This window comes from Tasmannia lanceolata, unplaced genomic scaffold (genome assembly GCF_043159265.1).
Source record: "Tasmannia lanceolata isolate RefF3 unplaced genomic scaffold, GAP_Taslan_0.1 ptg000015l, whole genome shotgun sequence".
Lineage (NCBI taxonomy): Eukaryota > Viridiplantae > Streptophyta > Magnoliopsida > Canellales > Winteraceae > Tasmannia > Tasmannia lanceolata.
The window spans coordinates 58,132,637-58,155,088 of record NW_027518692.1 but is presented as its reverse complement, the minus strand read 5'-3'; the positions used below and the strand labels follow the sequence as shown (position 1 = coordinate 58,155,088).

At 37.3% G+C, this 22,452-nt stretch overlaps 2 protein-coding genes across 2 annotated transcripts; both read right to left on the bottom strand.

Annotated features, from left to right (window-relative positions):
* Positions 1 to 1,590: 1,590 nt before the first annotated feature.
* On the bottom strand, positions 1,591 to 14,133 carry LOC143892665 (AP-1 complex subunit mu-2). The gene is made up of 11 exons (XM_077397440.1): positions 13,690 to 14,133; positions 12,735 to 12,881; positions 12,552 to 12,614; positions 12,124 to 12,300; positions 11,937 to 12,040; positions 5,654 to 5,761; positions 5,401 to 5,497; positions 5,229 to 5,326; positions 4,958 to 5,099; positions 4,662 to 4,784; positions 1,591 to 2,108 (listed from the first exon to the last, which is right to left on the bottom strand). Exons 1-11 carry the CDS (start codon positions 13,816 to 13,818, stop codon positions 2,010 to 2,012), a joined length of 1,287 nt encoding a protein of 428 aa, XP_077253555.1. The 5' UTR covers positions 13,819 to 14,133; the 3' UTR covers positions 1,591 to 2,009.
* A 623-nt stretch (positions 14,134 to 14,756) lies between these two features.
* LOC143892664 (lysM domain receptor-like kinase 3) lies at positions 14,757 to 21,921 on the bottom strand. Its single transcript, XM_077397439.1, has 10 exons — positions 21,136 to 21,921; positions 20,103 to 20,303; positions 19,035 to 19,174; positions 18,793 to 18,882; positions 18,107 to 18,212; positions 17,455 to 17,606; positions 16,299 to 16,396; positions 16,086 to 16,224; positions 15,882 to 15,980; positions 14,757 to 15,171 (listed from the first exon to the last, which is right to left on the bottom strand). Exons 1-10 carry the CDS (start codon positions 21,806 to 21,808, stop codon positions 15,007 to 15,009), a joined length of 1,863 nt encoding a protein of 620 aa, XP_077253554.1. The 5' UTR covers positions 21,809 to 21,921; the 3' UTR covers positions 14,757 to 15,006.
* Between the last annotated feature and the right edge of the window lie 531 nt (positions 21,922 to 22,452).

Sequence of the window (22,452 nt, the reverse complement as noted above, 5' to 3'; positions counted from 1 at the left end):
CAGGATCCCATAATAGGATCTGGTATGGTGTGCAGCCTGTTATGGTTAGTTTTTGTGTATGTTTGTTGATACTCAGGCCTTGTCTGGCAGTCAGGACTCAGGAATTTATTTTCATGATAAATTAGTGATTCCTAGTGGTGAGAGAGGGTTAGGGCAGGTGGGGGGAGAGAGACTTGATAGGGCATGAATGAGTTCAGTCCCTCACTTATCTATCCCTCTACCACTGTCCCTCGCCATTGGGTAAGCTAATATTCCATGAAAAAAAAAAATCACGGTAGCCAAACGTGCCCTTATTTTCAATCCGTTTTCTATCAATTTCCATCTCTTTGTTTGCCTTTTCTTTAAACCACCCGTTTCGCTCCTCGATGAAAATCAAGTCATTTTTAAAAAGACATAAAGAGGGTTGAGATTGCTGTTTGGATGCTGGAATAAGGAATTGGAATCCTATTCTGGCATTTTCTTCATCATTCTTCTCATTTTCTGGTGAAATTATATGGTGTTTGCGGGTTCATTCTCCTAATGGGTGTATGGGTGTTCGACATAGGCACCTCCCTTAAGATTTATTCCCACGGCAACAATTGAAAAGTCAGTTGTCTTTGGATCAAATGTACCCAATAAGCCCGAACACCATATAAAACCTCCATTTTCAGAATATAAATTCGCATCCCCTGTAGGATTATCCACACCCTTTTAACGTGATTTGGTGTAAAAAAAAAGGAGTGTAACCTGAATAGAGTTCAACGGTTTTTGACGTCAAATCACGTTACAGGGGTGCGAATGAGCCTACAGGGGATGCGAATATATTATCATCTCCGTATATTTATGGAGATTTTATATGATGTGCCGGCATGTATTTAAGCAAATGGTACAATGAAGCTCATAAGTTTGGCCGATCTAAACCATTATTCAACTGTTGCACGCTTAACAAAAAAATCATCTCCATAGGATGTTCTGAACCCTTGTATTTGAAGAGGTTTCTAAACTGATTGTTGGACTTTCTAAGCCATCCATTTTACATTTTTACACTACTAGCGAGTTGAATTCTTTACAGGGGCACAGCCTACCCACGACCACAGGGATCAACAAATGAACGACCTTAGACCATCTAGATAGGTAGCCTTAAGTTTACATTTTTTTTTTTTTTTTGGCACTTATATTGATGAACACCCACTTATCATACAGATCAATACTTGTGAGCCTGAATTCCTTTTTTTTTTGGCTTGCTTAAGTAAGCTGTGATTGAACCTCCAACCACTAGGTTCAAGAACAAAACCTCTACCAATGAGCTACTTATGACCCTAAATTCAACAGTGAGTTATTTATAGGAATGTCTGTGGAGATCAATAATCTGTACGACCATCATAAGGCTACCTATCGTCATTGTCGCAAAGAAAAATAGATATCAAATCTATAATATTAAGGCCTACAAAATGGCTGAAGCCAAAACAGAGCCTAATGGATCAAAGGGCTAGGATCATCTAGTGCATTAAAATGCATCTCACCCGCAGGTAGCTGATACATTTACATTCAACCTATCAATTGAGTTTTGGCTTTAAATAATGCGAAATCACTCAATCTTTGAAGTCAGAGTAAAAAAAAAGGAAATGACATCAGATTGCCAATACTAATTCAAAAAATACTACAAAAAGCACAACCCAAAAAAAAAAAAAACTACATATTTGCCTGCCATCATTTTTATTTGTTTTTTCCCCTTTTTTTCCCATTTCTGATTTGTAAACTGTTCTCGCAAGGTTTGAATCCAAGACCCATGAGCCGCCTGCTTCTTTTTACGACAAATGACTTCAATTCTCACAAAAATAGGTAAAATAATCTTTGTGTACAGCACAGCACCCTTAAGGAACCATTGTTACAAAAAACAATGACAACACAGAAAAGGAAACAAGAGAGATACAGCTTGGGGAAGTTTTTGCAGAACATACACCAAGGGTGAGAACAATGGCCTCTCATAGCTCTTCAAACTAACCATATGAGCTTTGTAGAACCTATAACTAGATGAGCCTAAGTTCGTACTCGCCTGCCATTGTTATGTATCTCACCCATGGAAGAGACTGATACCCGCTTTTCTCGATGATTTTCAGGTATCGAACCTACAAAATCACATACATCTATGTATGAATAATCAGAAAATTATTTAATGTTCTCTGAGATCCAAATACATTTTCAAAAAAAAAAGATCATCAAACATCCTGAGATCCAAATACATTTTCAAAATGTCATCAACCTATTCTTTAGCAATCAAAAAAAAAAAAAATGCAATCAAAAAAAAAAAAAAGAGCATGCATTTTAAGCAAAAAGAAACACGCATGCATGAAGTGGCAAATTCTTTCCTTTTTCATCAATTGGATATTTTCATGCGGAAATTGCCAAGGCCCTGTTTGTTTTGGAATTTTGACTCCAAAACTGATCAGATAGTTTCCCTCACTACAATATATAAAAACCAACAAAAAGAAATAAAGTTGCCATACTGGCCTGGATTTCTCAGTGCCATGAGAAATCTTATCGCAAAGAAAGGGTTTATGAAAGATAAACAGATTGATGATGTGGTCACAAAAAGCATTCTAGCGGCAATTTGGTCATTTACTCATTTATAAATATCAATGTATTGTCACGACATGATATGATGTTAATAAGGGAATTGAGTTTAAAACTCCTCCAAACAAAATCTATCCGTCTGTTATCTCTAACCTTCTTCGCATTATCTCGACCTTATACTATTTACATTGTATCAGAGTGGGACGATCAAGATCGACGGGCAATCCTCCTTTCATCTTTCAATCCCCGTGAAAACTTACTTGTTCTCTTCTCCTCCATACTCTTTCAATCCATAGATCTTATTTCCTCTTACCTTAACTTATTTTTCATAAAACAACGAATAAAAAATATCAGATATCTTCTCTCTCCACCCATGGCCTTCACCCTTCGTAACCCAAGGTTTTCCCCACACGCAGACATGGCCAAGGTCACAGCCAAGGTTGTGGGCATGGCTTCCGTCAGTATCAGCAACAAAAGCCACATAATTAGTAAGTATCAATAGCAACCACCTTATTACATTGGACAGCAATGTTGTCAGTGCACCTTTCTTCAGTATCAGTAACAACAGCCCCATTATTAGCAATATCAATAGCAACCACCTCGCCAAAAATAAAATAACAACACTTGCCCTGCTAGCTCAGCATTAGGGTGGACCCCGCGTGCCCCACGGCTCAGAGGTTCCATGGTTGTCTGATATGTAGACATCACAATCATTCAACAGTCGATTACTAATGTAGATATGCTGGCCAGCCTTCCGGTGTTGCTTCTATAGTCCTATGGCTCATCATATGGCCGACCTTTCTCTCGAGTGCCCTTTGCGTGAGTTGTAGATACATGCGCCACACACCATATTAGTGACAACTCAGGCAAGATATCCTCCATCAAACCTTAACTCATGTTCTTCTCATATTATTTATTTTGGGTGATGGCCCTTCACTTCCCATAACTCATGTTGGTTGTTTCTCCATTTCCTCTGCTTGTGGCTCCTTTAGTGTCCCATTTGTGTATGTTTTGCCCAGCAGTCAGTGAAAACTTCTATTTGTTTCCTAGTTTAAATCCCGGTTTGGTGGTTATTTTGTCTTTACCCCTACTTGGGTTCCTGTGAAGGATATGACAGACTCCTCAGATTCAATGCATTCACGTTCTCTTTGCAAAGTTGAGGACTTTTCCTCATCCGTGTCTTCTCCATCATTGTTAGTGTGGCATCACGTTTGGCTCACCAATGCCAATATTTTACATATTATTTCTTCATGTGAAAGTCTACAGAGTTCCCACTGTCACTATTGTCAACTTGAGAAATATTGTGAACTCCCTTTTGCTTCTAATGATATTAAGACATCTCTTCGAGTTGAGCTTATTCACTCCGATGTTTGGGGACCCGCCCCAGTCCTTAGTTGGTTTGGTTCTTGTTACTATACATATTTGTTGGTGATTACTGGGTTTTCTTGGATTTATTCCTTTCGACACAAGTCAGATGTGTATTTTGGTTTCTCTACTGTATATACTTGTGTTAGTGAGTACTATGGACCACATATCTCGTCATGCGAAGTGATGGACGTGGTGAGTAACACTTCCAAGGCCTTTTGAGATTTTTGTCTTTCACCTGCTATTCACCAACAACCGATCCTTGTTTACCAACCACACAAAGTCTAATCAATCAACTTCTCTCGATAGTTTCCTCAAAAAATTCGATTCATGCCGACTCTTCCCCCAACTAATGAAGAGATCTTGGCGGAATTGCCACATGAAATTGAACACAATGTTGTAAAGAAATACCCCACTCGTTTCTCGAGAAGAGATGGGAAACATGCTCAATTTTCTTCTACCCCTACTCTGTCTCAGAATGGGCTTGCCGAAGGGAAGCATCCAGTAAAAATTATATATAACATAAAAGAAACTACTTAATGTCAAGGACGAAATATCTAGTTAGGAAAACAAACTCTGTTAACATGACTTAAATAAAGGAAATTACTGTATAAAATCGGCAATCTTACAATAAGTAAACACATTACTTATTTACATTGAACATGCACTGACACCAGTCAGACAGACCATCACAGCAAAGAATTCATTTCAGAGAGCAGGCATTTATGTCAGGAGCCACTTACCTGTATTCCAGAGACGGTAAAATATGGGATCTCAAACTTCACTCGGATAGGAGCTTTTTTATCGGGGGTTGCTTCTTCAGCAGTTATACTGGGAAGACTAAATTCAGCCCTCAACATATATTCCTAAATGATCAAATTTATAATTAAAAAAAAAAGAAAAAAAAAGTCAAGATCACAATTAAAGCAAATTTATAAAGATATTACCATCCTGACCCATCCATAATTTGTGGCTATAAACTACAAGATTAGCAGCTGGCAGTTAAAGAGAGGAAAGAGTTTTACAGTTAAACTCGCACCTTGCCACCAGGGAAGGATTTTATTTTCCAGAGCAATGCATCATTCTCAGGTGCATATGCGGCAGACCCCATGGAAGTCCGTATATTAGGGTTAGTAGCGTCTGCGGTTACAGGAAGCTCAATTTCAACATTTGTGGCCGTGCTGTATGTGAAAAGCAACTAATGAATACCATCACGAGGTTCAGAAATCAACTGACATTGAAAGGGAACATTTCAGTAGAGAAAAACATTGGGATATTATAACTTTATAACAGTAGAAACTTTAAGGTACCTGCGCTCTTTGAACTGGCTCCGTGCCTTTACCATTAGCTCTATACGACTTCTTGAATGCCTTTCAACTTGAGCTTCAACCCATATCAGAGGTTTAACCTGAGAAGGCAGATAAAATGAGCCAGCAGCAAAATCACTAGCTAGTAGATAATGCATAATGCAAGACGTAGAACCTGAGTACTGAGTCTGTATGTCATCAGATCGAAAGATCCATCAGGTGGTATGAAGGATATTGTCCTGTCATTTTCAAAACGGGCCAAACGCACACACCTAAAGCAACAGAAAGCTGTCAAAATGCCAGTTGCACTAAGAATATAATGAGTCCTAATTTAAGACAAGGTAATAATTGCACCCATTGCTATGATAATATAAACAGTTCCATGAACAACAAGAAATATATAACTAGAACAAGAGTTAGCCACATACTGATGAAACTTGATGTCATCCAGATCAATGGCTTTTCCTTTAGTTGATCGCCCTTGTGCCTCCAAAAGTACTCTGTCGTTTAGGCCGAGCTTACACTCAGGCATACCACTGCCACATATGATGCATTATTAAATATTACCAACAACTGTTAATATGATTTCAACAACTTATTGATTAGCTGCCTAATGCTTACTCAAGTCCATGCACCATATTTCAGAATTCTGCATGAGATAAGGACTCAGGACCCAGAGGAGGCGTTCCTCTAGGGTTCAAGTTCAACCATTTGGATGTAAGAACAAATGACATTATTATGCGCCTATTTAGATACCAATACTAACATGCCCCCTAAAACTGGAATACACGGAATGATGAGCGAGATTTTTCCAGGACAGTATATATGCTTTTCTTTTGTCAGAAATTCTTGCTGTATAAACTTAGAGTGTTAGTTTTGGCCCTTACAGATTAATTAATTAATTGATTGATATTAGAGAAGCTCTACACATGCTTCATTCATTCACGGAAAGCCATATTGGAGGTAACAAGGTTTGCATGTAGTGGTGCCATGTCCAACGACAGCATAAATAGGTGGATATAAGTAGACCAACAGGGAGAGCACAAATCCAAGCTACTACATGTGGGAGAACTCCCAGAGCATTGCAATGTGTTAGAATAAAGGATTGAGATACAGCAAGCCTGCAGCAATAAGAATTTCTTGAAGAGTGTTGCTAATGTGAAGTGGTCTATTAGTAGCTATACTAGCGAAATCTAGGATGCACCTATTAGCTGTTGGGATCAGATCAAGGCAACTGTTCCTTTTGCAATAGAAAACTAATGTATATACAGTAGAGAACCTCAATCCCAGCTTACCTACTGAAAATGTAAGAAATAGATAGCAGAGATTAAGGCAAAAAACAATTGGATGAAATTACTTATAGAGGTGTAGATAACACAGGAGACACTACAAATAGAGACAGTGAAATAAATGGCAATGATAGTTTTTGTAGGGGATATTGTGTGGCTCACAAGACTTGTCATGTGTAGTATAGTAATACTGGTGAAAATAAATTTCGGGTCACAAATTTGAGAGTACCCTTGGGAAGTACCAATGCCAACCCTAATACGGTAAGTGTCAGAGACCTAGTGGCAGGATCAGACGTCACACTTTGGTAGGATATTATGGAGCCATGGGTTTTACAGTTACTTTAACTTGTACTTGGTAGGGGATTAGAGCCTATCGATTCATTTGAAGGCATACATAATAGTATGGCATGCACAAGGATGCATAGTTAAGTTCCACTACTTTCAGCATAGGTTAGTGCCATTGGATCACATCCATAATGATAATTATCCTTTGATCGACAACTGAAGCTCGATCGAGGATTTGATCATTGGTAAAGTTAATGCTGGAACTTTTCTTTTTTCTTTCTCAGTTTAATGTTGGAACTTGGGGCGCCAATGATGAGAATGTGGAATGTCCCACAACCTGAACTAACTAGTCAAATAGTGGCTTATCTATAGATAAAGATAGGAAGGAAGGCTTTTTTATTCGTTTGGATACCCTGCGCTCAAATCATTGGTCCGGTACTGGATGTAGTTTTTCCCCCGGGCAAGATGCCTAATATTTACAATGCTTTGGTAGTTAAGGGTCGAGATACTGTCGGTCAGCAACAAATTTATGTGACTTGTGAGGTACAGCAATTATTAGGAATGATAGATACCAATGGACTTGAGAAACGGCAAGGGACCAAGTAGGGAGCTGTAGACGGTTCACTTGATTAAAGGCTTTGGCAACTGTTCCCTAAATAAATATAAATAAGTACCTCTATTTATAATTCCTGAAGTAGTAGTACATCGATTCAGACAAACTGATTTATCATGAATATGTTATTTAGATTAAGTTGGAATCTTTTGCATGAACTATTCTTGGATGTGTTTGAGAGAATAGAATATAATTGTTTACATCATACAAATTGATGAAACATTAAAGGGAAAAGGCCAAAGACAAATTCCAATTTTGATATGATATGTTAGGATTTATCGCATGTTACAGCTTGAAATATTTATGGGAAAACATTCACTGACATTGTCATTCCTTTGGGAGACTAAGAAGTTAACAGGAATCCATTTATGACAGGCCAACAAGGATCCGCCATTTGAATTGGTAGATGTGGAACTGCCCAGAGTATTATAGCAATGTTGGACAAATTAACTGTCTTACACATGATATCTAACCTAATCCAAAAAAGGGTGTGCAAGTACACCCTATACTAATGGTCTTTAATTCCCAGTCCCGATCACTAAACAATAATCACAAACAGTGGAGACTTCAAGGAAGCTTGAGGGTTGGTAGTGGACCTGTCATAATCCATACTTGCAGGTTGATGACAGCAGTTAATCATCTAATAGGGTTAGGAAGCCATCTATTACTCCTTATTTTGAAAGAAAATCTGTTGGCCTTTTCTACTGTTGTTTTCCCTTCTGCATTGCAATATAAAATCCAAGTGTATACAACCATGGAAAAGAAACATGGGATTTTCTATTTTGTATGTGTGTATAACATACATTCAAATAGATGCAGAAATGACATAAAGATTGCATGGCGTTGATTCAATAATCTTGTTGAAAATATGAAACTAAATACAGAAAAAAGAGAGTTGAAGAACTTGGTCAAGCACCATTAAAATTAAGTATGCATTAAAATCAAGTAGTTAAAAGGTTGAAATTGAAGGATAACCAATACACAAGCATATCAATATCATAGGTTGTTGAATCCCAATGGTGCATCAGCTGGTTTCTTTGGTAGCTCAAGGGGAATTCAACAAGGAGATCCAATGCCGGAAGCACTAAATTTGATGATTAAGAAAAGGGTGGTGTGGTGTGGTGGTTGTGTGTGTGTTGGGGGGGATGTGGTGTTTGGCTTCCAAGTTAGAAGAGATGCTCCTACTATCACTCATAAGCAATCTGCAGACGACATCCTTATTTTCCTAAACAATAAGAGGAGAAAATGAGGAACTTGAGAAAGAATTTTTTATGGTTTCAAGTTATCTTGGGCCTTAAAATTAACCTTGTCAAAAGCTTAGTGGTGTGTATTAACATGGTGGCGTGAAAGAACTCAAGCATGGCCGAAAGGTAATCTCCCTTGAACTTATCTTGGTCTTCAACTGGGGGCAGCCAGGCAGGTACTCTCTCACCTTCTCGATTGGATCCGGTTATTGAAACTGTTGAAAATAAACCGGTTTCATGGGAAAAAAGGCTATCTTTCCTTTGGAGGATGAATCAAGGTTACCTAGAGCACGGTTCGTTCCGGTACGGAAACGGGTATAGCGTACGATGGTAGTCCAGTAGGCGGTACGATGAGGGTAGGCTAAGGGGGTTCGCCATATGGGGTCACGGGTCTGTTTGGAGTACTAATCTGGGTCGCTCTGGTGCTCTCTCTCTAGTTTAATGTTATGCCAAACGATGCTAAAGCATTGTTAGGCCTTATCTTAAATATGACGGTCAAGCATATCAATTGGTGGTTGCTGCTGATAGTTTTTGGGAAAGGCAATCACATTTGACAACTATTTAAAAAAGAGAATAAAACTCGTAATGCCAATATTAGTTTTTTTTTTGTTTTTTTTAAAAAGGCAATAACATTTGACAACTGTTTAAAAAAAGATGTTAAAACTTGTAGTGCCAATATTAGTAGGCTTATTTCGGCCAAAATTTAAATCAATGTCGACATTTACAAATGAACCTTCATGCCCCCAAACCTTTTCCCATAGATTGGTTCCTATTCCCTCAAGCCTCCCATCCCAACCCATATTTTGCCTCAATGATGGTATGCTTCGATGCTTCTTTTTCAAACTTTTCCAATCTTTGAAGGTATTTGGAATAGGGACATAAAGTAAAACGTGAAATTTTGCAACGATGCTCCGGTGAGAGTAATTCGTCCCAATGTTACCGAGATCGCCCTCCCACCCTCCGACCCACAATCCAGGTTGCCGTCCCCAAACGTTGGTCGTTTTCAAATCGGATTGCCAAAAATGGTGACCCAAGCGATCCTCAGGAAATGAAGAGATACATAGAGAGAGAGAGAGAGAGAGAGAGAGAGAGAGAGAGGAAGAAGAAAAAGAAGAAGAAGAAGGGGGAAAGAGAACAAAAAAAAAACCACTCTCCTTCCCAGCTTTAATCTAATCATATCTCATTGGAGGCCAAAAAAAAAAAGAAACTGAGAAGAGGTAAAGAGACTAACCTGAAACAGATGTTCCGACAGAAACTTCCACTGAAGATCACCAATCGAAATACAATTCATGTACAGTAGCGTAAAACCTCCTTCCGTGCTTTCCTGCTTTTGCCGAGAGAGAAAGGGGGTTTGTAAATGGCATAAGAGAGGAGGGAAAAGGGAAATCGTGGTAGGCATGCCGCCACTTAAAAACCCTAAACCAACGATTTCGGCTGCTACCAAAACAAAACCCACTTGGATTTAAAAAAATACCATATTTCGCCCCAAATTTCAGGAATTCACCTTTTTTTGATGTTTTTTTTTGAATGGTTTGGACTTGGGGTTTTCATTAATGTTATGGTCGAAATGTAAAAAACTTGCAACTTTTCAGATAAAAAAAAACAAAGATTTTGTCGAAAAGAAAGGAACAACCAGATTCTTTTAAGATATTTCTAAAAACGACAAAAAGGAAAAAGGAAAACCTGTGGTGAAGAATCTTACCTGGATTTTGGTCGTGATTTGTTACCGAAATGTTTCCGTGAATTTACAAGATTTCGGCTGAAATTTTGTACCGAAACAGAAATGTTCGGTTTCATTAATGACGGAAACTGAAATTTAAACCTTGAATGCCGGTCCTTTTACGAGTCAACAATTAGGAGGGGCGGGGTTAATTAGATTTTAGGAGGACATTTGGTTAGGAGAATCCATATTGTGTCATGCTCTCCCGAACATCTTCAAGAAATGCTTAAATAGGCACAAATAGATACTTAGAAATCATTACATAAGTAATACAACCATCCATAATGGTTTAAAAAAATCGAATACCTAGTGACATGGATTGTCGAGCATGTCTGATAATTGAGTACATACAAATACCGAATGTCATGCAATTCATATAAATATTTAAACACAATACGTGCACCACATTTGGCATGAAACTCATATAAATATAATGATCTAATACATACTAATATACCATACCACTATTGCACTTAACGATTTTAGATTTTAGTTTATGTATTTCGATATTTCGGTTTTGGTGGGGATGGAAACGGAGACATTTCGGCCGTTTCATGTCGGTTTCGATGGATTTTTTTTTTTTTTTTTTGAATGATAAAGGAATTTACTAAAATGAAGAGGAGAGAAGACCCTACGACCAAGATGGTACAAAGTACAAACAGGGGCTAAGCGCCTCAAGCTAGATTAATACAATATGGACATCATGGGGGGAGAAAATCTAAAAACTCAAGGTGCCCTCTTGTTATATCTTCCCTAGCCAACCTATCAGCTTTTGAATTAGCCGATCTTCTAACATGTTGGAAGGAGATAGAAGAGTTTGTCACCCCTCCTAAATTTCATCTTTCCAGGGAGTAAATCCCCACGGGCAAATGTGACTTCCCTTCACCATCTCATTTGAGGGAATCACCCTCCATAATTATTCTATTAAGGCGGATCCTATCAATCATCTTGATCCCTTGGAGAGCTTTGACCTCCGCTTAGTTTGAATCTTTCCACCCTATGAAGCCCGAAAAGGCCCACAATGTTGCCCCAAACTCATCTATGAGGAGGCCACCAACTCCTGCAGGACAAGGGTTCCCAATATTAGAACCGTCGAAGTTTATCTTTAAGGTACTTGGGCCAGGTGCGGTCAAATCCTGGGATGGAGCTGATAACTGTTCGCCACTATCGCATAGGCTGAGAGGCCCGAGACAAACCTGAAGCTTGGGAGAATCTTTACCCGGGATGTAGTTAGAGCAATCACTTTTATAAAGCCATGGAAATCACTTTTATAAAGCAATCACTTTTTCATCGGTTTCGATGGAAATTTAAAAAAAAACCATGGATACATATGCTTTTCAACATTCATTATCAAGTAATTTGATCAACATTAACTATGTTGTAGTTTGAGTATGATATAGAAATAATTAAGGATTTTGAATGTAGTAATCATACTTGCTACAGAAAAGAACCATGTGATGAAAACAATAACCACGCAGACAATGAGAATTTTTTCAGCAATACGTTTGTGCAAAGATCTGAACGAATTTTTTAAAAAAATATATCAAAAGAGCAATGGACCTCAAGTATGTTCTCATCTTTAATGCCCCAACAACATCTGATCGGATAATTTGCCCATTGCTGTTGACGAGTATGTTGACGCTTTCCACCACATCCAAGAATACCTGAGAAGACAAGAAATATCCTTTGCTAAAAAGGTAACAAATTTCCAAAAACAATACTAAGAAATGTATTGGAAAAAACATACTTCGTTTTTCTTGTACCGTATTCCTTCACTACGCCAGGACACTGCATTTGTTACTGCCATGGGAGGTCGCTGAGTGACTTCCATCTTGTATGCATCTGTCTTGATAAACTCACTAAGAATCTTTGCTTCAGTATACTGAGGGTAACCAAAGTCCATCATTTCATCAAGTAACTCATACTGCAAAATCCACACAGCATTACAAAACTCATAAAATCCAACTTGTCACCATAAACATGCACTCAATACCCTATTATCATGTAGTTTTAGGTACAAGTAAGCAGCATTTGGGTATCATTATGCTTACTAATGCAGAGAGAGAGAGATTCCTATTAATATCTTTTTTCCAGGGTAAATCAGACTCATGATCTTAACATAAGTAAGAATTACATATGGAGAAGGTAAAAATGAATGTTAAATTATCCTCTTACCACAACAACGAAATTATCTCTTAGAGATTCTTCTTCTAGCTCTTCAAAATAATGCTTAAATACCTGTCAGTAGGGAGACCACCTTTAAGCTCAGATTTCAACCATGTTATTCATTAGAAATAATAAAACCCATGTAAATTTTCACTTCAATTGAACAACACAGAATAATATAAGAGATCTCACATCAACAACTCGATGCAGAAAGAGAAGAAGACTGGCAGCATTACAGTTCTGCCTTGACGCGGTCATCAAGTAAACATTATTGTGTTGTATAAACATGTATGTGACGCCATTATCGTACACCACCGGATCTTGACACTCAGTATCACCCTGATACAGATAAAAAGAAAATATTGGACCAAGTTCATGTCAGATTTAGCTATTTTCTTCTTTCTGTTTTACCAGCAAATTAAATCTACCGAAACAAATTAAGCTAAAGCTTTCAAAAGGTTCAACTCATGGAATACAACATTAGGAACAAAAATTCTGCCAATCTAGTAATGAATCAAACAAAATTTTCTTTTAAATATGCATCGCAAGAACCAAAGGAAATGCATCAAGAAAACAAAAAAGGTACAAAATTAGAATTTTGTGGCACAATAGGAACAAAAATCTGCCAAACTCGTAATGAATCAAACCACTTCTCTCTTAAATATACATCACAGGATTCAAAACCAAAGGAAATGAGTCTCAAGAAAACAAAGAAAGTACAAAATTAGAATTTTTTGGCACAATAGGAACAAAAATCTGCCAAAGTCGTAATGAATCAAACCACTTCTCTCTTAAATATGCATCACAGGATTCAAAACCAAAGGAAATGAGTCTCAAGAAAACAAAAAAGTACAAAATTAGAATTTTTTGGAACAATAGGAACAAAAACCTGCCAAACTCGTGATCAATCAAACCACTTTCTCTCTTAAATATACGTCAAAGGATTCAAAACGAAAGGAAATGCATCAAGAAAACAAATAAAAAGTACAAAATTAGAATTTTCTATCCAGAAAAACATCAAAGTAAAACAACGGCAAACGAAATCGGTCAAAACTCAAAAGAAATACCAAATTCCTCACAGAAAATCGCAAAAAACAGAACCAAATCAAATCAGAACTCATTGAAACTCTAGAATCTAGAGACTCACCTCCTTCTCGATGAGCTTCGTGAAGAATCGCTCAGCTTGCAAGGCTGAGACATCACCACGGTAGTCTCGCCACACGAGAACACGGCCTTTTATGTCGAGAAGGAAAAGCGCCGAAGCGGCGCCTGCCATGGATTAGGGTTTTTGGAAGAGATCGGGATCAGATCGCAAGATCAGATCTGGTAATGCATGTAGAAGACAAGTTTAGAATAGGGATTTCTAGGGTTTCTTGCATCATTTCAGAGATGTTCCGCAGGTAAATTCGGGGGGGTAAGAAAAAAGAAAAGAGACAGAGAGTTTTTATAAATATGAAGGGAGGGTTTTGGTAGAGGACGGGACGAGTTCCGATCTCTTGTTGTCTGAAGAGGCCTGAGAAATAGGGAGGGTGTCTCTCGGTCGTAAAGAAGAACTTAAATACGCTTGTTGGTGTAATACGCACCCCTCCTTAGTTTTTCCTTCTCTGAGAATTTATCTGGTAAATCTATGTTTTGCGGGGATGATAAATCCGCACCGCTGTAGGATAATTCGCATCCCCTTAAAGGAGCGTATGTCATACGTGACAGACTTTAATGCCTTTTACGTGAACTCAAGATAGAGGGGTGCGAATTATCCCAGAGGGGGTGCGAATTTATCAATGCCCATGTTTTATTACATAGTAATCTTCTCAATGTAAAGGATCAGGAGATTGATTGTGAGGGTCAAATAGGAGGGTTTGGAAGAGCCCTTGCATCCATTTGAGATCCTTTCGCCTTGCTAAAAGGTGTAGGGCAATCTTGGCTGTCCAATTGTGGAAGCCTTTTTAAAACAACAGTGTACACCCACACAACATTAATCAAACTACTTGGACATCTGATTTATATAAAAATAAATATATTGAATGTAGTTTTTAAATTAATAAAAATAGTTTTTAAGAAAGAACATTTGGACAACCATTGTTTGCCCCCAGGGGCAAATTCCTGGCTCCGTCGCGGATTTATACAGCTGTCAAAGGTTATTACAATTCCCAATAAGCTATCATAAGGCGATTAAAAAGGAAAAACACAAGCTGAGTTTGTGAAACTATTAAAACATTGTAGTGCCAATACCAATAGCCCTTCTTTTTTTTACCATAGATTCAAACAGCTCTTAATCATTTTGGAACATGTAATACTTTTAAGACCCATATGGCTTAGTGAATTGAAGCATTTGATTGGAACAGAGAAAAATTCACATTTTTATAGTTTTTTTAACCATTACGAGTGCCGGGCTCGCTCGGATACAGGCCGAACCCATCTTATAGCGAACCCGTCTTAGAGCATAGATCGCACACTGCGGGCTTTATCACCGTCCATTAAGAACGCCGCTAAAAATCTGGCTGCTGCCTCCAAGTGAAGCTTCCCACTGTATAGACGACATCACAATCTGCGATAGCTTCACAACGATCTCCTGCATCTCCGGTCGATTAATCGCGTCTTTGCTCAGACACCATGCGGAGATCTCGGCCATCTGCAATTGTGAGATTCGTCATTGGAGAGTAATTTAAGTAGAGATCAACTTATCTAAACACATATAATAACGTATATTCACACTTTGTTTTGATTTTCACACCCTCTTTTAAATTTCTTTGATTGACCATTGAGTAGAGGTGCAACTTGGGTCTGGCTCAACCCCAACCAGACAGGTTCAACCTGATTTCGGCGCTGGTTGGATTGGCATTTCCTCGGGTTTGGTTTGGTTAGGTTTGAAAAAACCCAACCTGATTTAATTTTGGGTTGCATTGAGGTTGAGGATCCCAATTTTCAAAATCGTAGTGTTATGTTTTTCTGTATTTTTTATGGGTTTTGCCCTGGCTAAACCGACTCAACCTTACCTGGTTTGAAAAAAAAAAAAGGAGTTAGACAGGTTAGGTTACGGTTGAGAGATTTAGAGGTGGGTTGGGTTAGGGTTGACTGTCCTCCGCCCGACTCTTGAGTTGGGTCGGGTTAGGGTTGAGGGAATGCTACCTCGGGTTTTGCTAGGGTTGGCAGAAACCGGATCCAACCCGGCCCAAGTAGCACCCCTACCATTGAGACATTGTTAGGGACTATAACATCTAATAAAAGAAGTCAAGAGAGTGGTGCCAATATGAAAAAATAATGAGACTCAAATATAGCTATTGGTGTTCTGCACTGATCATTTTTTTTTTCTTCTATGTTATATTTTGAAATTAAGCCAACCTTGTGCACTTCCTCCATAGGGTAGCTGTCCTTCAGATTACTATCTATGATGGCTTCCAAAGGATTCCCCGAATCTTCTTGGCAGAATGTTGCATAAACCTGATTATTTTCAGAGAAAATTATATCTAGAAAGCTAAATCACAGTGTCTAAATTAAGCAATCAAGTGAAAAAATTAGATGTAAATTAAAGGGAGAGAAACTGACGGTTGTGATCAACGATTTCAGCTTGCCGGGTTCCCGGTTGTCTCGGATGAGAGCTCGCTGACCGGTTATTAGCTCTGCCAGAACCACACCAAATGCAAAGACATCGGTTTTAGAGGTCATCTGCAGCTCACTAACAGACCTGTAATAAAATTATAGAAATTCAGGATTAACAGAATAAAAACAATAATCAGATCTGTATAAATCTAAACTTACTCAGGCGGTAGGTAACCCGGAGTTCCAACCAATCGTGTCGCAATGTAATCTTCTTCGCCGCTGCGTTCAACAAGCTTTGCGAGCCCAAAATCAGCAACCTGCAGAAGGCTAGAACAGTTCTTGAGCTGGTGCACATGCTAGAACAAAGGATTGAGATCATATCTCGGTATGGTAAGCCTCAAAGTCAAATAGTAATTCAAGATTAGCCATCCAAAAGTTCAGTTGCATAATGAGAATCCACCATGTAATCTTCGTTTGAAGCTGTGAGAACTGAGAACAAATCAGATATAACAGTACGGATTATAAACATATGGGTTCTTAGCTAACATTCGAGTGGTCTAATGTGGGGTTATTTAAAAAATTCTTGATGTAAATAGATAGATAGGTAGATAGGCTGCATATTGGGTTTTAGGGTTACATAATATAGAGTTTTGGTATTATTCATAAATAAATAAATAAAAATAAAATAAATAAAATAAATAAATAAATAAATATATATATATATATATATATATATATAGAGAGAGAGAGAGAGAGAGAGAGAGAGAGAGAGAGTTTTGGTATTTTCTTGGCTGAGGAAATATCTAGAGAAGAGAGTTTCTAACTCTGATAATCAAGGCAGTGAAACTCAATTACACCCCCGCCCCCCGCGACTTAGGCACATTTCTGAGCCATGTAAACTCTTATTTTTCCTTTCTAGATGTTCATGTTTTTTGCATTTGTTGTTTTTGTTAGTGATAGCATCTCATTGTATCGTTGGTGGCACATGAGTTTGATCCCCCTTTTTTTTGGAGATATCTCTTGGTTTACAACAATTACCCACTTCTCTAATCGGTTATTGAGGGCATCTTGGGAATTGTAACAGCCTTTAAAAGCAAAGGAATGTCAATATCAATTTCCTATATCATTGGCCACAAACTTAACTAGTATAACCAATCAATAGCACCTTCTCTAGTTGCAGTGATTGTAAATGTCAGAGAGATTTAGTTTAACTGCAGGTAGTCACACCATGTAACCAAAAATAAAAATCACACCAATGTTATTGCTACAGTGATTATTCCCTTAAGTGAAAAACAATTCAAATGGATTACTTAAATTTAAGGTGATAAAGAAACAGAGTTCCTTGTCAAGATTACACCAAAACAAAAATTGATACCTTTGCTCTGAGTCCCTCATCGAGTAGAATGTTACTTGTCTTTATATCGCGATGCACATAGCGTGCCTTCGTGTGATCATGGATGTATTCAATGCCCCTTGCGGCATCAAGTGCAATCTGTGCCCTTGCATTCCAAGAGAGAGGCTGATTACCTGTTTCCACCCTATAAAGTAAGAAACTTCACACCCTCTATCAATTGAGTTGTATTTCTTGGATGAGATTATCACATCAGATTCCATCTTTATATCAAGTTGCAAAATGGATTAAAATTGCATTCGTAAACACAAAACTGAAGCTAACTATGTGCATAATGATTTTTTTTTGGGGTCATGTCGCCGATTGGAGGGTCTTTCGAATTGAAAGCTCTTAGAAATGATTTAATTAGAGTCATTAGACTAATTTGAATGCGGTGGATATATTGCAATTCCCCGTAAGTAGACCCTTGTCCTCTTGGAAAATTTTGACTTACATGACTTGATTTTCATTGATTTGTGTTGCTTATTCAGTAGGAAAGACAATGCCATAAACAACACGTTGGAAGTAAGAGGACTTCACAAGAAGTGATCTGTATCTTTTTTACTTGATAATAGTTTATAATTTCTCTTATTCCTTAAGCAATAAGCATGAACTTAAGAAGAATTAGCCCAAGTACCTTTTAGTAATGGGTCATGAAGATGATCACTGAGTGAACCGTTCTTTACATACTCGTAAACCAAATAGAGGTGGTCATCTCCGGAGGCGAATCCGATCAGCTCAACCTAACAGTTTCAGAAATAAAAGTGATTTATTTTTTACAGTTAAGCAGAAATAAAAGTGATTTATTTTTTACAGCTAAGCTTCATATTCCAAATTATGAAATTAATAAAAAGAAGATATCGTCAACAAGTTAAATGCTCATCTAACTGAAGAAAACCTCCAGTTAAATTGGTCTTCTTTCAATCGCAGCATATATGAGATAACAAGTGTTTCAGTAGGATTTCAGATAGAGTCATTCATTTCAGCATTCAAATAGATTAGCAGCTTTAGGGTACATGGTAATAGTTGAGAAAACTCACCGATTTGATTCAAACACGATCAAGACAGAGTATTTAAAGGGTTAATTTAGTTTTTAAAACCTGAAATTGATCAAGAACTTGAAGAACTTTATTGGGTATTTTAAACTGAAAATAAAATGCAATAACATGACCTTGTCAACTGATGAAAGTCGACAGCTCGACTCTGTTTCAAGTAGACATGGATTTGAGGCATCGCTGAGTCCGAATTGGGTTTGATGTTTGAAAACTTGCTCAAAAGATTCATGGTGATAGTGATTACAAGAATTAAGAGATGATTTCCTACCACATTTATGTGATGAACTTTGCACAACACTTTCAGCTCTGCAAAGAACTCCTTGCACTTGTTAGACTTCATCTTCTTAATTGCAACTTCCTGCAATGACAAGCCATGACTCACCTTAAGGTATTAGTATGACAGGCCATAATAACTAAAGCTACATTTAAAATTGAAGTACTAGACATAGATACTAACATAGCATAGACAAAAACATTCATGGAACCTTAAAGTGATTATAACTGTACTACCTGCTCTCTTAACATCCCGAAATATACACTCCCATATCCTCCCTCCCCGATTATTCTCGTCTTGTCGAAGTTTCCGGTTGCTTCTTCGATCTCCTCCAAACTAAATACTACGGGTCTTTCTGATTCAAAAGCTGTCATATCTGTACCACACACCCGACATAATTTAACTCTTAAAAGGAGCAAATAATTGAGGATCATAAACAACCCCAATACCCCGATCCGAGGAGCAAAGATAGGATGAATATGATGCAAAATAAGATCAAATCAAAACAGCTTAGATGAACATTTGCAAAGTAATATATAGTTTAGTACAAGAGGGGTATTTAGTTAGAGCAAAGTAGCTTAGTGTTGGCTTGAAGCTTAGAAGTAATTCATGCCCAAGTTACAAGTTGAACTCTTTTTCTTCAAAAACTTCTTCACTAACAAAAATTATTGCTGTGAGGTTATTTATATCAAAGTCTCTCTGTTGCATTAATTTGTAAAATGTTATGTGGATAATCATTGTTATTAGATCAACAGTCTAGATTGATGAATGAGATTAGTATGAAATCACTGGAGTTACCCAATGACCAAAGTAACAGTAAGGAGTATAAGGGTAATCAGTGCCTCATATCATTATTGAGACATGGACGTTTAGTCTAGTCTTAAGTTTAACTATATCAGAATTAGTAGTTGATCAAGTTGATTAAGCTAATTGAAATTCTATTATGGGTGGAACTCTAAGAGGTCCTTTTCTATGAATAGAGGGTTTAGTCTCTGCTGCCATCTAACTTACTATATATAAAATTACCTTCTCCATAAAAACTCAGGTAAACAAGAGAGGCAGTAGACGATCCAACCTAGATCGATCCGATTGCGATAAGTTCTAATAGATCTAGGAAATCAATTTGATTAGATTTGTATATGTGATCGTGGCAATCTAGAATAACTAGGTCTGTGATCTGATGATAATGGCAATCAATTTGATCCTAGATTTGCATAATCTTTATTAAGAGTGTCGTTAAGTAGTCGGAGATAAATACATATAAAATTGATTATTACTATAAATTTGGGTTAAATTTATCTTACCTTCCATGTTTTCACCAGGGAGGTATTGGTTTGTGAACGAAGCCATGTTTTTGGCACTAGGATTGGTAACAGACTTGGGTTTTCCGGGGGTGATCTTTCGTGATTTGTGCCTCCAGTAAAAGAACACAATCATCGCTACTACTGCAAGTATTGCTATGGATGCCAATATGCTGATGATTATTAGGATCTTGTTCCCTTTTCCTGAAACAGAGAGAAGAAGAACAAACACATCAAAAAATTTTGATCTCGGAATTATAGTCACAAATATTTGTCTTGGGAATTTCCTAGCAAGGATATATCTGTATAGATCATCTTAGGCTTTTGTTATTTTTCAGGTTTACATCGAGAATGAAATTTGAAAAATAAAATACTAAAAAGTATATGAAAATATAAAATTTAAGAAAAAAAATTCGAAGAACAAAAAGGAACATGAAATTACCATGATGCTTTTCTATGTAAAAAGTAAAAATAAACGAATATACTGTAGTATACTTTTAGGTTTTGAACTAAGCTTTACTAAATCCTGCCATGTAACTGTTTAAAGCTTAACAAAGTCCTGAAGAAATAAAGCATTCTCATTTTTTAATTAAATGTGAATTTTCTGAATTAAATGTGGAATTAAAAATCTGTAAATCTGCTTGCTAGGAATTAAAAATTTTTGAAAAGAAATTTTAGTGAAAATGATTTCATATCCTATTCCAGCCAACACATGTCCTTCCATTTATTTTTTTTGGGTGTGTTTCATATACATGGTTTGGCATTTCTAGCCCTCCCCAGACCCTGCAATGGCAGTAGCCTCATGCACTGGGCCGTCCTGTTTCATATACATGGTTTGGCATTTCAAAGCCATCAAATAATATATGGTTTTTGATAGCATTGTGGAACCTAAATGAGGATTTTATTAGAGCCTTACAGACTTCAGATTTATTGACTTCTCCCTATTTATAACAAATTAAGAAAAAAATAGAAGGTAAAAAATCTTCATAAAAAGAACAAAAACAAGTCATGGGTTTTACTTAAAAATCCCACTTACCGTCCTTAGAGGTCACTTGGATTATTCCCTTCTTCTGCGCAGGCACAAACAACACCAACCCAATATCTATAACCCCAGGATTTTGAGTCAATCTCCCATTCAATCTTAGAATCCCATCCAAACTAGAAGATAGTAAAACAGCAATATCTGTCAAGGTATCACCTTGTTGAACTGTGTATGTAACCACCACTTGAGAATTTTCACCTAAACATCCACACAAAAGATGTATAGGAATCACATCTCTTGGATTAAAGGTCTCACTTCCTCCAATCTCCCAAACTTGCCCACTATAAATTTGGTCTGTGACACTTATCGGGGTGTCACCTGATTTCACCCTATAGATGCTGTCGTAGAAGTATCCGACCGTGCCGTTGGTGGCTTCGCAGTCGCAAGGGACCGATATAAGGTAGTCTTGTTTAGATCCTTTGTTTATGGGCATGACTTGGGCTGTGTTTACAGAGTAGAAAAATGCAATTTCTTCTATTTTGAGGCCTTTAGAGATGTGGTATAAGTATGAATTGCATGTATGTATGGGGTTTCCAGAGCAATTTAAAGGGGACATTAGACTAACATTCTGAGAGGCATTTGAAAGAATTCTAGTGAGGATTGTTGTGAAGAAGAGGAGGAGAGCTATGGGTTTTGCCATGGATCTGTTTCTATGAAGGATTAGCATCTAATAAATGAATGAAGAAGAAGCAATGCTAGTTGTCCTCTTTGTTATAATGCCAGTTGTCCTCTTTGTTATAATCTTATGTTTGTCTCTTTCTATCTTGATAGAATATTGAAGTTGGTCGGATTTTTAAAGACAATTCAACTAATCTTTTTGGTTTTTTGTTTTTTTTTTAATGGTTAATCTCTTTGGGTTTTTAATTTTAGAAAAAAAGAAAATAAAATCCAGTCCTTTGTTTTAATAGTGATGAGTGCCATTATCAAAACAAGAGTGGATATTGAGAAAACCATACCCAAGTAAATAATGAGTGCAATTAAGTCGAGGAAAATGAGATCTTCCTTCCATATTTGTTTACTGACGAATGAGATTCCCAAGTTTGCTTGAGGGAAGAATTTGAGCATATTATTCATATTCAATATAATAGTATGTTGTCTCACCACTAATAACTTGTATTATTATTCTTATATTTCCACCTTATTTTTTCCATCATTGTAAGCCTCCTTCTAGGGCTTGTCTTTTTCTCGAAGACGACTCTAAGTCAAACAAAAGGGAGTGAAAATGCAATTGTTTTCAAGAAAGACAAACAAAAAGGGTGGAAATATCATTTCTCTGTTTCAATCATTTAAAGTACCATTTCAAAAATAAAT